This window comes from Carcharhinus amblyrhynchos, chromosome 7 (genome assembly GCF_965287045.1).
Source record: "Carcharhinus amblyrhynchos chromosome 7, sCarAmb.v2.hapA, whole genome shotgun sequence".
In the NCBI taxonomy this organism is placed as follows: Eukaryota; Metazoa; Chordata; class Chondrichthyes; order Carcharhiniformes; family Carcharhinidae; genus Carcharhinus; species Carcharhinus amblyrhynchos.
In genome coordinates this window covers 43,145,763-43,163,451 of record NC_137330.1, presented here as the reverse complement: position 1 = coordinate 43,163,451, position 17,689 = coordinate 43,145,763, and the positions used below count along the sequence as shown (strand labels likewise).

The 17,689-nt window shown below is 37.9% G+C and overlaps 1 protein-coding gene across 5 annotated transcripts in view; it reads left to right on the top strand.

The window, feature by feature from the left end:
• klhl29 (kelch like family member 29) overlaps positions 1 to 16,280 on the top strand; it is a 409,579-nt gene extending 393,299 nt beyond the window's left edge. For all 5 annotated transcript variants that reach the window (XM_080192214.1, XM_080192217.1, XM_080192213.1 and 2 more), the window contains one exon: positions 9,421 to 16,280. In XM_080192214.1, the coding sequence (XP_080048340.1) occupies positions 9,421 to 9,604 (184 nt within the window). In that variant the 3' untranslated portion in view covers positions 9,605 to 16,280. The remainder of the gene's footprint in view (positions 1 to 9,420) is intronic.
• The last annotated feature ends 1,409 nt before the right edge of the window (positions 16,281 to 17,689 follow it).

Genomic DNA, 17,689 nt, shown 5'->3' with positions numbered 1-17,689 from the left:
AGGACATGCTGATTAGGTGCATTGGCCATGCTAAATTCTCCCTCAGTGCACCCAAACAGGCCCGGAGTGGGTGATCAGGGGACTTTCATAATAACTTCAATGCAGTGATAATTCAAGCCTAATAAATAAACTTTAAAAAAGAAATTTGCTAACTTTTCATAATTTTCTTGTGCCAGTCTGTTTATCCCAATCTCTGTGAAAGTTAAAATTCCTAAAAATATGTTAACCATGACACAGTTCATAGAATTGTCACTTCTCAGTCAGTTGACACTCCATTATACTTCCCCTCCTCCTGCTTCCTCCTTTGGCCAATTTTCTATTGCAGGGAGCCATTCTGGCTGTGCTTCCAACAGCCTTTATCCTCATCCTAATAGCAAGTACATTGTACCTGTTGGATATCGTCTCCTTCTACAAATCCTTGTTCTCCAGCTTACCTAGGCATCCCTTGCTCTAAATACAACTGGCTACAGCAACGCTGTTCTGAACTTGTATCTCTGCGCATGAGGAGGTGGATGTACCAAGGCATTCCATTACAGCTTGACTGTGGCAGTTGTTATTGATATAAAGTAGCTGAGAGATGTAATGAAAGAGCTGTAGGGTTGTAGGAGGTCTTGGCATGAGCAATACATGTGGGACAGATTGAAAGGCCATATTTTGTGGCATGTAATCTTGCACCATCAACCTTCTACATCTTATAATTAGTATTACCCTGCCAAGTTCCTTATATATAGCATGTCATTGTCTCATTATTCATCCAGTTTGTGTCTGAAAACCTTGCTATCTTGTTCAATTCTTTCACACTGTCAGGGTGGTCTCATTGCTTTCAGAGGAAGATTGTGGATTAAGACTCAAATAGAGATGTATTTAAGTTAATGTGTTGAGTTTATTCCAGATATTCTAGTCTCTTGAAAATGTTGTGATATTCATCAAAAGCATTGGGCTTACCGCACACCATATTGTGTTCATTGTTATTTGAATAATTTAGATTTTGCAGTTGCTTAATGAGGCATCAACTCCATCGATATATTTACTCAAAATTGGTTGGGAGGTTGAAGGCAGAATAGGAAGGGGGAATGTACAAATCAGGGGCAGGGTGTGGTAAATGGTGTTCCCTGCGGATCTGTACTGGAACCTCAGCTTTTCCCCATTTATAGCAGTGACTTGGATAAAGCAGTGGAATATTGTTCATCAAATTTGCAGTTGTCTGCAAGCTAGGAAATAGTAAATTGCGCAGATGACAGCAAAGAGATACAAATGGACGGAGGTTAAATAATAGGGAAAAATAATGGCAGATACAATTGAATGTATCTGAGGTCAGCCACTTTGAATCCAAGAAATGCAAATTGGAATATTTTCTTAATGCTGAAAGAATAGAAACAGCTGAAGGAACAAAGGAATGCAGGTCTAGATCTGAAATCAAATGAACATATTCAAAATATAATCATAAAGACAAATAGAGGGTTGGACTTTATCTCAAGGGAACTATAATATCAAAATAACAGCGTTATGTTTCAGCTTTGCAGAGCACTGTTCAGAACTCATTTGGAGTATTGCATATTGAAGGTTGGTGGTGTTGTGGATAATCCGGAGGGATGTCAGAAGTTGCAGCGTGACATAGATAGAATGCAAGACTGGCAGAGAAGTGGCAGATGGACTTCAACGTGGATAAATGTGTAGTGGTCCGTTTTGGCAGGTCCAATGGGATGAAGGAGTACAATATCAAGGGTAGTACTCTTAGCAGTGTTGAGGAGCAGAAGGACCTTGGGGTCCAGGTCCATAGGACTCTTAAATCGGCCTCACAGGTGGAGGATGTGGTCAAGAAGGCGTATGATGTGCTAGCCTTCATTAATTGAGGGATTGAGTTTAGGAGTCGGGAGGTAATGCTGCAACTTTATAAGATCCTTATGTCAGACTCCACTTGGAGTACTGTGCGCAGTTCTGGTTGCCTCACTACAGGAAGGATGTGGAAGCTATTGAGAGGGTGCAGAGGAGATTTACAAGGATGTTGACTGGATTGGGGAGGGAGCTAGGTCTCTTCTCCCTGGAGAGACGAAGGTTGAGAGGCGACCTGATAGAGGTTTATAAAATGTTGAGAGATATAGATAGGGTGGATTCTCGGAGGCTTTTTCCCAGGGCTGAAATGGCCACTACAAGATGACACAGGTTTAAGGTGCTGGGGAGCAGGTACAGAGGGGATGTCAGGGGTAAGTTTTTCACTCAGAGGGTGGTGAGTGAGTGGAATCGGCTGCCGTCGGGGGTGGTGGAGGCGGACTCGCTGGTGTCTTTTAAAAGACTTCTGGATGAGTACATGGGATTTAATGGGATTGGGAGTTATAGATAGTCCTATGGTCTGGTAGGTATGGATATGATCGGTGCAACTTGTGGGCCGAAGGGCCTGTTTGTGCTGTAATGTTCTATTCAGTTGTGGATACCACACTTCAGGAACAATATTATTGGCCTTGGGAAGAGACACCATGCCTATTTACCAAATGATATGGGGTTAAAGGGTTATATTAGGAGGACAAGCTTGAGATTAAAATGATAAAAGGATTTGAAACTATAAGTAGAGAAAATCTATTTCCTCTACTGTATGAGTTCAGAACAAAAAGCATTAACTTAGAATTGTATAATGTAAAGAAGCACGGTAGGGTAGTGGAATTCCAAAACTATGCCCACAAAAGGCTCCTGGATCATTGAAACTTTCAAGGCCGAGAATAACCAGGTATTTATTAGTCAAGGGCATCCACAGTTAGGGATGAAAGTTGGTAAAAGGAGTTGTAAATGGGGTGAATGTTGTATTCCTGCTCCTAAGGAATAACCATATGAATTGCATTGAAACTCATTGGAGCACCTCCAAATAAAAAATTAAGAAAGCCTTTCTCTGAGTCAAAGAGAAAAGAAAGATTTGCAGAATATTTTTTTCAACATCATTTACCATCACTATAACTTTTAGTTTACTAATTGGAATTCAATATTATGAACTAATCATATATCCTGAGAGCTCATATTTCACTACAGTGCATAATTCATAACTTATTTACATTTCATCTGGAATCGGAAACACCTCAGTCAACAAACCCTCACAATTCTTAAACAGAGTGCTTCCCAGCCAATGTATTGGGTGGAATTTTCCCGAATAATGGCAAAGGCCAATAACAGATGGGAAAAGTGGTGCGCTATAGTGTAAAAAACTTGAAAGTTAGAGTCCCGTGCCATCACACTGGTGGTGCAGGTTTGCCAGAAACTTGAGTTTCTGAAGATCAGGGCGCCATTTATAATGGCCATCCAAATTCACAAAAGTTCATATGGAAACTCCATCCCCTCACCAACTTCCCAGCACAACCAAGGCACGACCCCCTCTCCCTGTGCAAAGGACTCTGGGAGGTCTGCTCCCACAACTCCCAACTGCATGTCTTGGGAGACCAATTGTAATTCACATTAGTGTGCCCTCAAGCTGGCATGAATGAACTTTCTTACAATAGGGGGGAATGATTCAGGCATAGAGGCCTGATAATGAGATGTTAACATGTGGAAATTATATACTCAATGTTTGACATCAGGATTCCCATTATCTCGCTGCCAGGGTCATGGACCATTGCGTCATGCTTTTAATCAGCATGAAACACCATTTGCTCCTCTCTCAAGATTTTTTGCTCCCGTCACCAAACCCGCCAAAAAAAATGGGAGCAGAAAACCCCGGACAGTGTCTCATACCTCCCTGATTCTATCCTGTGGTTATGCCCAGAAGATAGTTTCTGCTGCAGTTACGGTCCAAGCAGCAGGTTGCTGTCCCAGACCCTATGGCTAATAAGCTAATATACTAGACCAGGAGTTTCAGTTAATAGCATCACCTTCACAAATAGTCACAGATCAGACTATTGAGAACAGAAACTGGATTCTTTCATGTCTGCAAGTAGGACTTAGATCTTTAATTGCTGTAAGAGTTTTAAATTGAATGGGCTTATACGGTTTCAGTTTAATGGAGCTTATACCATAAACCTCCCCAAAAATGTCCCAGAAGTTGGGGATTTGTCAGAAGACCAAAGGATAGGAATTGGAAATGTCATAATGTTGTACTCTCCTGAGGTTAAGATTCAGGCATGTTGTTAAGGCACAATCAGTATTCCTCAAACACCGCAGGCATGTAACAGTTATCATTCTAGTAGAAGAGACGACTTATCTTTTGAAATAATATGTGAATATGCTTAATTAGATAAAAAGATAATTTAAAAAGGCTGTCTCTCACTCCACCCATGCTCTAAATGTCATGCTAGAAAGTGTCCTTTTTTTTTAATTGATTCATGGGATGTGGGTGTTGCTGGCTGACTTCGCTTTACACAAAAATTATCAGCTCAAACTCACTCCCAAAGGAGTAGCCTGTAGTTAAAAATCATTGCCATTCCAAAACTTGGAAAAGATTTCTCATTGGTGACCAGCTATCAACTGGTTACACTACATTCAAGATAGGTCTTTGTTCTTCTGGGAATATTTGAAAACAGCAGCAAAAGTCAGAAACAATCTGTCAGCCAAACTTGCTGGATCTATATGGGTTGCTGCTACCATAAGACTCTGGACCTCAGCACTTACCTTATAGCAGTATACTTTGCACCTGATTGGCAACTGGCATCACTTAAATACCTTGTTAGTACTCAATTGAATGCAACAATTCTCAACATAGCTGGAACTCTGTTTGACAATCCTCCCTGGCTTCCTGTCCTCACAAATATTATTCCAACAACATCCTCTGACTGACAGAAACACACTAGCTAGTTGAAACTATCCATGCTGTACCTCAATTATTGCCCCATAATAACCTGTTCAACCCAACTTCTGCCCACCTTCCATCTCGCCATCTCATATGGAGCACCCTTCCTGAGTAAGATCCAGCAGGAATCTTAGAATTAAGGAATAGGAAACATGGGACATCACTAATCCATCTGTTGAATGGCAAGGCTTTGGACATCCATTATGATAGTAGTCCTTGCTAATTGGGTTCAGGACAGGCTAGAGTCCCTGTGCAGCCAATCTCCATGGCTGGGGCCTCAGTACAAACCCTTTATGCTTTTACGGAAAGACACAAACAGTGATGCACATTACCGAGGAGTGGCCCCATCGCAGCAAGGGCTAGGCTGGAAAATGCTGCAAGCCATTCAAACCTCCATTGAGTTCAGTGGGAAGGGATTGTAAAATTCTCCCTGGCAGAGGAGGCTATTGCTTGGCTTCAGCGATTGTGTACTCTCTAAATAAATAAAATCTCCCAAGGTGCTGGTGCATAAATGAAATAATCTAATTAGAATCTAATTTAAAAATATAAATTCCTCATCATGAGATGCTGCAATTTCAAATTTCATGCTTTTGGATTAAGGTTTTATATATTTAATATTCTGATAAATGCCTTTACATATTAATCTGTGAAACACAAGTATAGTAATGAGATGTATTCAACTCTCTGATTTTAGTCATCTTTAGTTATACATAGCTCCAAAGCATCAATATTATACACTTACAATAGATTTAAGTTTACACATCTTTTAAGCAACAGTCTTATGTACTTACAACAGACATAAGAAAGGGCTCTTAGGGATTAAAGAACAACATACACAATTTTTTTTGCCTTTATGCACCAGCATCTTGAAAGAAATTCTACATTTTCATAATCATATATGCTGATACATATGATTATAGCAAAGAGAAGTAACCATAATACCCATAGCATGCCATTTTACTCTGAGGGGCTTTGGTGGAGCGTTTCCTGAACAATGTGTATGGAGTGCAGCAGTGACATCTAGCTGTGGGGTATGTAAAGAATGAATGAGCCCTGCTTAAATAGTGCCAAGCATGTTTAGCAATGCACCTCAATTTGAGGGAGAAGAACTGAGCACTCTTCTCATGACAATTATATAATTCCCAGGTGAAATTAGGCCATTCACATCATTATATTATGAGTTTATAGACATAGATTTGCACAATTTCAAAAAAAATTCTCTGCTTCTCTACAAAAAGCAGTGAATTATGTCAGGAAGATGGCTGCAAAAGTCAGGCAAAGCTCTAGAATACCTGATCAAAATGACTCTTCTTTTCACATACAAGTCCAACCGTATATGGGGCCAACCAATCAACCACAACAAAGACTGACCATGTCCTCACTCAACACTGATGCTATGAAGAGCAGGAACACTTTTTTTTCCTCTCTCTTCCTTACTTAGACTGAATATATGGGTCATTGAACTGAAATCGGATTACTTGAGAAAAAGGATTGTATTAATATAACACCTTATCATATTAAACATCCCAAAGCTTTTTGCACGCAGTTAATTACTTTGAAATGCAGTCACTATTAGGAAGGCAAAGTCAGCAAATACCAGCAATTGACCTTCCTGTCCGATGTGCAAAATACTATTTCATAAAGCTGATCCCTTTAATTGAACAGTAACATGATTTTTTGTTTGCCTTAAAGTTAATCATGTTCAATTCAAGAGAGTACAAATGGTTACAAATCAATAAAACCTAAGGAACTAAAGTGACCTTGAAAGAACAAATTATCGTATTTTGTTCTCTACTAATGGGAAATTGTACTTATGTTCATGAATAATATATACCATTTATTATGAAGTGTTATTCAGAGCAAAGGAACCTCCATTTGAGAGATGCTTCCCTAAGCAAATTTCTCAGTGTACTTAAATCTGTTGCTTAAATAATGTAAGTCATGAAATGACTAAGAAATTAGAGGATAAAGAAAGATTTTGACCTCAAAACATCCTAAATGTTTTACATCCAATGAAACATAGGGCTGGATTCTCTGACCTCACCTGCAGCTGTGTTCTCTCATCCTGCTGCGCTGAGTGCCAAATTTTCCATTCTCGCTGGCAGTGGTGGCAGGACATGAATGGCCAGAGAATTCCAGCCATAGTTACTATTGAAATGTGAGTAAAATGGAAGCCAGTGTGTACATAGCAAGATCCCACCAACAGCAATGAAATAAAATTAATTCAATCATCTACTTTTAATATTGATTGTTAGATAAATGTTGGCTACAGCAGCAAGAGAACTTTCTTTTCTGCATAGTGCCATGGAATATTTTACATCCACCTGTTTGAGCAGTACAAGCTCCTGTAAAAGGTGACCAACAGCCTATGGCCTTGCAGCACTTCCTCAGCACTGCACTGAAATATTAGCCTAAATACATGTGCTCAAATCGCTACAGTGGGGCTTCAATGCAAAACCTTGAGCCTCAAGTGAGTCAAATGTATTTCCATTGTGAGTTTGAGAAATAGTTGCTAAAATTGTTCTGCACATCATTGAACAGCTGAGTGAATGGAGTGGGCTAAAGAACCATCAAAAACAACAGTTTGTCGGGAAGAAATTAAGGCATGATACAAAATTACTTATGATACTTTGACAGAATGTCAAAAACAATACCAGAATGATCTATACATGTAGGCTGTGCTTTGATTCATCATGCAAGCACATAATCTTGCTAAATACTAATAGCAACATAAAACTGGCGCATGCGGAAGCAAATTATCTTGCTTATATTATATACTATACTTTGAAACAGATTAAATTGCAGAGGCAGGAACCACTTCACCATAATGCTGAATGTGGTGCACATAAGCAGGATGAATGTCAGATTGATCTATCTGTAAACCCGAATCTCTGTGGAACCCCCAACTCCTGCTGATTTCAGACCTACTCAGATTTGTTCTCTGTGGTTTAGGTTTTTAAGATGAGCAAGACTACATACAAAATTGTAATGATATTTAAAGCAATATTTCATTTGCTTGTCACATATTTTTCCACAGCTCCAAAATTAATAAAAATTGTTAAAATTGCACAAGTCATAATATCACCAAGTGAATCCCAACTCAATTCAGTTACGTTTTTGACATGGTCAGTTTGAGCTGACGTGGCCAATGTTAGTGAGGTTCTCTCTAATTATGATTCGCTCAGGCTGAAACAAATAATCTCAACGTCCTACTGACCCAAGCTGAACTTCAAACTTATTTTTCCTCTGCGTACTTCAATTGCATGTTTCCACCCTTTCATCATTATCTGCTGTGGAAATCCTCATCCATACATACGTTACAAACAAATTCCGCTTTTCTAATATTCTCCTATGCATCATTCATCTTCTGCAAACTCAAAACACCACATTCCCTCATACATTGTCTCTACTTCACACTCTTCCTATGATACTTGCCTCAATACCTAGCTCTTGAACTAGATACTTGATCACCCATCCAAATACCTTCTCCTCATTTGTGTCAATTTCAGTCTCATCACACTGTTGTGAAGCACCTTGGGATATTTCGCGACAAAGCATATGTTCTCATTACAGTTGTGCCATCGGTGCTGTTTGTTCATCTTAGGTATGTTTACAAAATAAAACTCTTTAAATTCCAAAGCAAGCATCTAAATTGGCACCAATTTTCTAGTGGTCCTAAATATATTGTAGTAGCACTTCAAAGAGAAGATTCTTACCATGTACTTTATTTAATCATATAGCTGATTAAAATATTCCTGTTACAGTGGAAGCCATCTATTATTTAAATTCTGTAGTAGTAATGGAAGTGACTCTTGAGGTCAATGTAAAAATGATTGTAGTTGCAAAATATCTGGTTATGTACTAATAGATCATTTTATCCTGTGGCACTGGTATGGCTCATATAGAGCCCACGCTATTTACATAATTGTGTGTGCAGATGCATCACATTTGGTTGGGAGGAACAGGTTGGAAAATAAATGCTATAAATGGTTGTTTAAATATAAAAAAACAGTTTCAATTATGCAACAACCCACCCCAAAGTTAAGTCACACTGATGCTACGCAGATAAACTGAGATGTTTTATTGAATTTTCAACCCTGACACAAAACATTTGGCACATACTAGCACCAAATATTGTACGTGACGACAAGATTAGCCACACATTTTAAAAAGAATTCTGTTTCAGGAAACAGTCTGACATTTGAATACTGAAGGGACTAAAGTCAGTTTCTGATCTTGTTCGCAAGCAGAAAATGTCACCTCCCCTTCTCTGGATTAGTGTTGTTGAATCAGCTTCATCAATGCTACAAATTCGAACTGAGTTTCTTTTTAATTTTATTAAACTGTGCATTGGTGCTGTTTGCTCTCAATTTAGTAACCTTTTTGTACATGTGATTTCAATATAATAGTCAAAAAGAAATGTTTCCTGGTGAAAAGATATCCCATTCTTATAATTATGTATCCATCATATTATAGAATAAATCATGCTGTTGTATGGTGGCAATATTATTATAAGAAAACAAGTACTCAGTGATCCGTGTATGCTGCACAGGAGCTACTGCATGCTTGACAATTAAAAGCTTATCTTTATGCTTTGTGAATGACATGATGATGATTATTTGATCAATTGACTCATAATGGATTGTGTGTTACAGTGCCGTGGTATTGGATAGAAAAATCTATGCTACAGGAGGAATCGTCAGTAGTGAAGGACCTGCATTGGGAAACATGGAAACGTATGATCCCCACACTAACACTTGGACACTCCTACAAAACATGCCTTGCCCAGTGTTCAGGCATGGATGCGTAGTCATCAAAAAGTACATTCAAAGTGGTTGACACTGTGACATGGGGATAGCAGTTCTCGAATTGTTTTATTCTGCTGTAGCAGTGCTTTAAAACAATGAATAAGTTGCTCTTTACTGTCTACATTGAATGTAGATTCCATACTCGCCATTTGGTGAAATGGGACAAAAATCCCTATGGATGTATTATAGTATAACTTATGGTACTTCTAGTAGTGTCACAAGACCTGACACTTGTTTTAGATATTGGGCAATTCAGGTATGAATGCCTGCTTTATAACAATCATCAATTTTGCTTTCAAACAGTTACCTTTATATTGTTAAAGGCCATTTAGAAGGAAAATTGGTTTGTAGAGTGCAAAATCTACAGTACCAGAGTGTAACAGCATGTACACTATTCGGTAAAAGCAAGACTTAGTCCCGCAGAGCACAAGAAATCCTAAACAATGCGGTGGAAGATCTCAAGCAATTCAGTTGTACGCTGGGATAACACCAACAGAAAGCTTGGATAGTCCATAGGTTGTGCATGTCTAAAATGTACATCAGTAGAAAACTGCACTGAAAGTTATACTATCAGAATAGTCTCAAAAAAAAGCAAATCACTTCTGAAGACAGCTTTCTCCGATTACCTGAAATATCAACTGCAAGGCCAGTCAAAAAAAATTGAAAATGCAAATGATTTCAATAGGAAACTATTTGAAAGAAGAATTTTTAGATTCTCTTTGTTTTATTATCAATACCCCCATTGGTGGTGAATTGGAACAACACCTACAGGTGTGCAATGCTGTTTTCTGAATTGTTATTGAGAGGCAAGACCAACTAGATTAATGCCATGAGTTTTCAGAGACTGTAGCCATAATGTCTTGCATTGTCATCTGGAATGATTCTTTCCATGGTTATATCATAGATGATAAGAACAAACTTGCTGCACTAACAATAAACATACATAGATCTAGTATTTGTTTCTGTAATCCCTTTTACAGCAGCCAATGTAAAAGCACCATTTAGCTGAAGCATATTTTTTACCTGTTTGGCATTTTTCTTTACATTATCGCATAAGTGCACCTGGTCATTCTATACCCATTTTATTTTAAAATGCTAACTCTAAATAAGTCAAAATCTTCTTATCTCAAGGCTTTTTTTATAAAAGTAGTAAAATTTTATCCTGGTGAAATAACTCTCCATACTATTTTACACTGAAGTGTCACTATGTGACGAAGTTGCTTCTTATATGTATTATATCGGGAACGGTAGCATAATAGCTTAAGTTACTCGATTTATAGTCCCGAGGACTGGATTAATAATCTCACTATGACAACAAGGGTTTCAAATTCAGTTAGCTAAATACATTTAGAATATTAAAAAAAATGCTAATATCAGTAATGGTGACCATGTGACTATCAGATTATTGGAAAACCCTATTGGATTCATTAATGTAGCTTAGGGAAGGAAATCTGCTATTTTTACTGGTATGGCCTACTTGTGACACCAGACCTGCAGCAAATGTGGGGAATATGACTCCTAATTTCCTTCTGTAATAGCCTAGTAAGCCACTTACTTGCCAAGAAGTCAGCTCACCACTGCCTTCTCAGGGGCAATTAGAGATCGGCAATAAACGTTGGTTTTACCAGCAACGTCCACACCTATGAATAAGTAAGGGCTGGGATGGGAAGGAAAGAAGCTGCTGAAATGTTTACTTCTGGTATTCATGACTTAATAGCAACTCATAGGAGTAACAGATAATCTATATTGGCTCTTCATCTATGGCAGAGTAGTGCATAGATACATCAGTGTGTACATCTTCTGTACTGATCGTTTAGATTTCCTGTACAAATCTAGTGTGATGCTCATGCCAGTTTCAGCTTTAAGTATATACTGTATATGATTTATATATTCACCTATTAGATAACATCCTGAGTTTCAACCCTCTGAATATGTATTCAATATATCATGTACAATAGTTCAGTTATATAGGCACAATCTTTCATTAGCAGTGAGTTTTTTTGTAAACTTCCAATATTGAAATATATAAAGTATATAATATATTATATGTAAGGTAGAACTACAGCAGTTTATGGACCAAAATACTTCTGTACAGTATTTTCTGATAAAGATGTAATCTTATTTAATAAATTATTAGGGCATTTTCAACCACAGGTTGTAATGGGCCCATGTCTAAAGACGCTTTCCCAAGTCATTTGATTGCAAGGAAAGCACTTACTCAAACTGAAATTTAAAAATACAACACTTAATCAATTAAACAGACCCAATTGTATAAAAACAAAAACTTAAAAGGAGCAGCTAATCCAACTTGGACTTAACTAATGTCTTCTGACAGATTTCCTCATCACTACATTATAAGTTTTCTTCCTTCTGTATCAGCCACACACTGCAAGAGTATATCCTGGGGCTTCATTAATATTTGACTAAAGCACAAGCTCAGCATGTTAGCATGAAGCTGCAGATAGCTGGTATCATATATCACAAATCTCCAGTTAAATTCAGACAAAGTCCACATATCCCCTTCCCCAATCTACCAGGATGGGAGTCAACTGAGGTTTTTCTAGCCTTAAAGCATCCTCTCTCTTCCTCTCTGCTCCACAGACGCTGAAACTAATTTTAGTTGAAATTCTTATTCAAAGAACAATATGACATGACAGAAAGCCAATTTACACTTAAGACTGGAGCTTCATGACATTTATTCAGCAAGTGTTACATACACCTTTTAAAATACGATTTGAAATTAATGTTTAAAGCATTGTTTAAATCTCTTCCAATCTCAGCTATTATGTTTAATTTTATTCCTTCGTTTCTCAGCCTTTTACCCCTCCTATTCTGTTATTCACAATTTTATTTCCCTTTTAGTCCCTCTTTTCCTTACTGGGATCAGTCATTTTAACAGTCACACAATTCTTGAACCATGCCTCCATTTGCTGGGAGAAGGAGTGAGATGTAATCAAGTGAACAAAACAAAATATGCACAATAACTGTTTGGGATATCATGCACCTGCAACTTTACTACTCTGCTCCTCAAATTGAATCTCTGCCAGTCTCCAACTCTCATGCTTTGTGAGAGCAACATTTTGTTTCAAGAGACAAAAAGGTACAAATGGGTTTTCTTTGATATATTAGGAATCATCCTTAACTTTGCCAACACCTGTTAATTAATTTTCCGCATGAATCTGTGCAGCTTTCTGATATGTGTGTGTGTTCCTGGCTCAGTGTACACCACCTCAGATCTGTGCCTTCACCCTACACAGAGCAGTGCAGATTAGCTAAAATCGTTTCACTGTTGCTTTCTGGAGTTTGTTCAGCCAGTTGAAAAGATACGTGTGGGTGGCATTGTAGAGGGGGTGCATTTTCCTACCAGCTAAACATTCTTTCCTCTGGTCAGATACTTAAACTCACAACAGAAGAAGAGTAGATTAGAAAGATGGAGCATCACATATAATTTAAATAGTGATTTTGAACTTTTGTGTGTTAGCTTTCTCAGGTGCCCAAGGCATTGACATCAATCAGCACCAAATTATCAGAAAATGTTCTTAGACTGTTCTTTTCAGGTTAAATGTGCTATTACCATGCAAAAACAAGCAACTTTTTTGTTTTCTTAATGACAAGAGCAGTAATCCAGTCTTGTGCTCTCTGGTTAACTACGGAACAGCAGATGATGCAGGCAGAAACACAGTCTAAGCGTACAAGAAGTGAAGTGACAACTGTAATTTTACACTGTCAGCTGGGCTATATTTATGCTTTTCAGTACAGATTTGGAACAAATGCAGTGCCTCCATATATTCAAATTTACCTGAATCAGAAATGCTGCCAAACAGCATCACAAACAAAGCTGGCAACTAAAAAATCAGCCAAGTCCAAGGCATCTGAATGAGTGAAATTTCTTATTAAAACATTGGATTTCAAGATTTTTGTGGCTTTTTTAAGTGAAAACTGGAAGTTAATATGGTCATAGGTAAAAATTAAATGCTGCAGATGCTAAAAATCTGAAAAAAAAATTTTAATGTTGAAAATGTATTGCAGCTCTGTCTGCATCAAAAGAAAGATGAATTTATATTTCGAGTGCATTTTTTTCTGTTATACTCTTGTAGATGCTCACTGAACCTACTGTGTGTTACTAGCATTTTCTGGTTTCCTCCCAAAGAGCCTATTGTGGGGTCCTTTGTAACAGGTGCAATAAAAACAGGCAGCTTTTATTTAAATACTGAACAAATCCCTGTCAGGAAGATGTATGCATCGGGCAGTATTTGTGTGTAGCTGCCACCCTCCAGCTTGATTCTTGAGCCAAACCATTTGAGAAGGGGTAATTAAAGCAGCACAGTGGTCAGGCACAGCAATTCTAACTGCCATCATTACCCTTATCTCTGTTAGTAATGAAGTGGGACTAAGATCATGTCATTGATGAGAACTTCCAGGACAAAGCTAGGACAGGAATCGGAGTTCAGTGCTCATGCTTCTGTGGAAACAACAACAACATTACAGTGTTTGTTTGGATTCCAGGGCTGCACAAGTTCATGGAAGCTAATGTAATCAACTATTTAATTATGTAATCAACTGATTTATTTAAAATTTTCACTGATACACATGCACAAGACTTGGGGAGAACATTGTGTGGATTTAGTAACTGTCCTCTTCTGGGAAGGCAATGGCCTAGTGGTATTATCACGAGACTATTAATCCAGAAACTCTAATGTACTGGTGACCCAGATTTGAATCCCGCCATGGCAGATGGTGGAATTTGAATTCAACAAAAAAACATCTGAAATTAAGAATCTACTGATGATCATGAAACCATTGCTGATTGTCGGAAAAACCCATCTGGTTCACTAATGTCCTTTAGGGAAGGAAATCTGCCATCCTTATCCTGTCTGGCCTGTATGGGACTCCAGAGCCTCAGCAATGTGGTTGACTCTCAAGGAAAACTAGGGATGGGCAATAAATGCTGGCCAGCCATCAATGCCCATGACACAAATGGATAAAAAAAATTGCTCAGTCTGATTGTCTGATCAGTCTACTTGCTACTTGCGCTGTTGCTGAACCCAGCACAGATCCCCTGTATAAAGTACAGCATTCAGAGAAGAGGAGGGTCTGCAATCTAAAGAAGGCCGAACCTGTATGGGCAGCTTGTTAACAGTGATAAACACCATCCCTTCGCAACTGAGCGCAAAATTTCAGTCAATAACTTACTGCATTTGCTCCAGGGGAGTTAGAATTCAGTGTTTTACAGGATTGTTCCATACAGCCAATAAACAATTCACAATCTGAAATCAACTGAATTGAAGTTAGCTTTCTAAATACCAGTAGTAACATTTAGGAGATCTAGCCCACAAGAGAAATACGTAAAATATTTCACCTGCGCATGTGCAATGATACCATGTAGAAAAAAAAAATGCCCAGTGCAAGAACTTGTGCAACAATCTGAAAGCATCACGAGGGTAACATCAACGCCAGTAGCAAGCTCCATGCAAATCAATGTCAGCTGACAACTGATACCTGGAGTAACACATTTCCCCTCAGGCAGGGATTCCATGACTTCAGAGATCCTAGTATCATTCAAGACAATATTACTGAATGACTATCAGTGCCAGTTGGTGGTACATATTCATCAAACTAAGACCTCAGGAATAGCAAAAACAAAATAATGTCTTCCGCTCATCTACCACCCATCCCTCTAAGTAGATGCAGCAAACCCTTTAAACAAAAATTCCTTTTAAGTGGTTATTCATAAGAGTGCTCTTCCTATTAGGGAACAAAATGCAACAAGTTATTGCCTGGATTTTACTATCTGTAGTAAACATGATGCAGAGAACAGTGCTCACTATTGACATCAGTAAAAGAGTCCTTCAAAGGTTGAGCAGGCTCTAGGGGTCAGCCTTCCCCTTTTCTGATGTCAGTTTGAATTCTATGCCTTCTACAGGAAATCTGTACTATCCAGCAGCATGGGACGAAGCAGACAGACTGATCAGTCAATAAGATTGAATAATTTTCAATTTGCAATGAAGCAGGATGTAAAAATGACAAATTATTCATTACACTAATAATATTCATACTAATAAACTAAACAAAGATTTGGACAGTTTGGATTTAGGGAGAAATGCAAATATCAGAACAAAAACGTGAATATATAAAAATCTGCAATCTTCAGACATATTTCTAAAGGAATAGGACTTATAAAATTAATTTTACAGGTCACAAGAGGTTGATCAGCGGTAATTATGATTTAGTACAACATTACAAACTCAGCAATTCCTGTTGAACGAGCCTTTAATCAATGCTCCTTAAAGTAAACATTCACAACAAATCTGTGATTTCTAAATAATTCCTTCTCTAAAGATGCAATAGCGCACCCTGAAGAAGATCAAAGAATCACTGACAACAACTTTCAGATTTAACTTCAATTTCTGGCATCTGCACACATGCAATTTAATGTTAGTTTTACACCACAATTATGGCAACACTGACAGTTTCCCTGTTAACATTAGAAATACATGAAATTCCTCGGCACAGAAATCAAATGCTGTGGTTACATGCACCTTTGCATCACCTTGCTTGAAAAGCATTCTAGGGGAGGTGTGAAGGGTCTGTTTTGATATGCAGAAAATGATATGGTGTGCAGAAAATGATAGATAATCCTTCAGCCTTTAAATTATGTGTACCCCATTTCACAACTCTACCCACAAGCACAGTTTTGTGTGTGTGTGTGTGCGCGCGCGTGCGCGCGGCCATGTGGGCGGGGGGGGAGGGCATCTGAAGCGATTAGATTCAATTTAGTTCTAGGTGGAAATAAAATGGTCCATAAACACACAACAGAATAATCGTGTGCAGCTCCGACCGTTTGCAACATCACAATATTTTCAACTGAGCAGTTTCCCCACAAGTTTGAGAAATCTGTATATGAAGATAAACGTCTTAAAAAGAATGAAAATTGTACTATTGCGTGGTTAATTTTTCTATTTTAAAAAAATTGCCCCGGTTCAGCTAGAATACGAGTCCCGAAATAGGAAAGAAAACGCATTGCTAAGACATTTCATTTGGCACTAAACTGCCGTTCTCACTCAGAGATACCACACGAAGACAGTTATGGAATTGGAAATGAATGCAGCCTAGTGCAGCAGAGCCTGTAAGATTGGCACACTAAATCAGACAATATAAAGGGAGCTGTAATCTCCATCTGCAAATTCCATATCTCACTGGAGATTGCTTACTTGTTGATAATAGAGCCAAAAATTAGAAGGGTTTCCTCTAGGGATACTGTATGTCACTTGGATAAAAACGGAATTCACTTGAAAAAAGCTCAGAAGATCAAACAGAGAATGGCCAACTTCTTTGTCATATTAGTCCATATTTATTTTAATAGTTAGTTTTCCAAACAGAAAATCCTTGCTTTCCTCTTTTCCATTGGTATTTGCGCAGAAATGGTACTGAGCTACGTGTCAGAGATAGCGCAATATTAGAATGTATTGAAATAAATCCGTTTTAAGTTTTTTTTTCCTCAGACATTGCTGGAAAAACATATTTTAAAAAATCCCTTTCAAAGCCAACATTTCATTTATCTCTCAGGACACACCTATGGTTAAGGACATATTTCAAATACTAAACTGAATTTCAGGATGGATTTCTTTTGGAGTAAAACATATAAATGATTCAGCAATGACTTAAAGCTGATGTGCTTTACACCATTTAAGTAACTGCTAAACAGGGTAAATTTGGAGTCGAAGTATTGTGCAAAATCTCATGGCCCCTAGAACTTCAGTATGATCAGTATCACAATCATGTTAGTCGTTTCAATAGAAACAACCACTCTGTTCCCCATAGTGAGGGAATCAAATAGAATTGTGTGCTATTAAGACATGACCTACAATATGTGATGTTTATCATCTGCTGAGGAAAGAAAGCACAATGATGCGAAATGAACATGGGACAGTGACAGAAGTAAATCTGAAACTTTTTTTTCCTTGATTGCAGTATTAACATAAATAGAAGAATGTTTTAGAAAATAATGTCTGTAGAATACAGTTTCTTTGCAATTAAGTAGAGATGATTATTAAATTATATCATATGATACATCATTTTTGTATGCAATAAAGTGAAATATTCATTTAGAAATTTT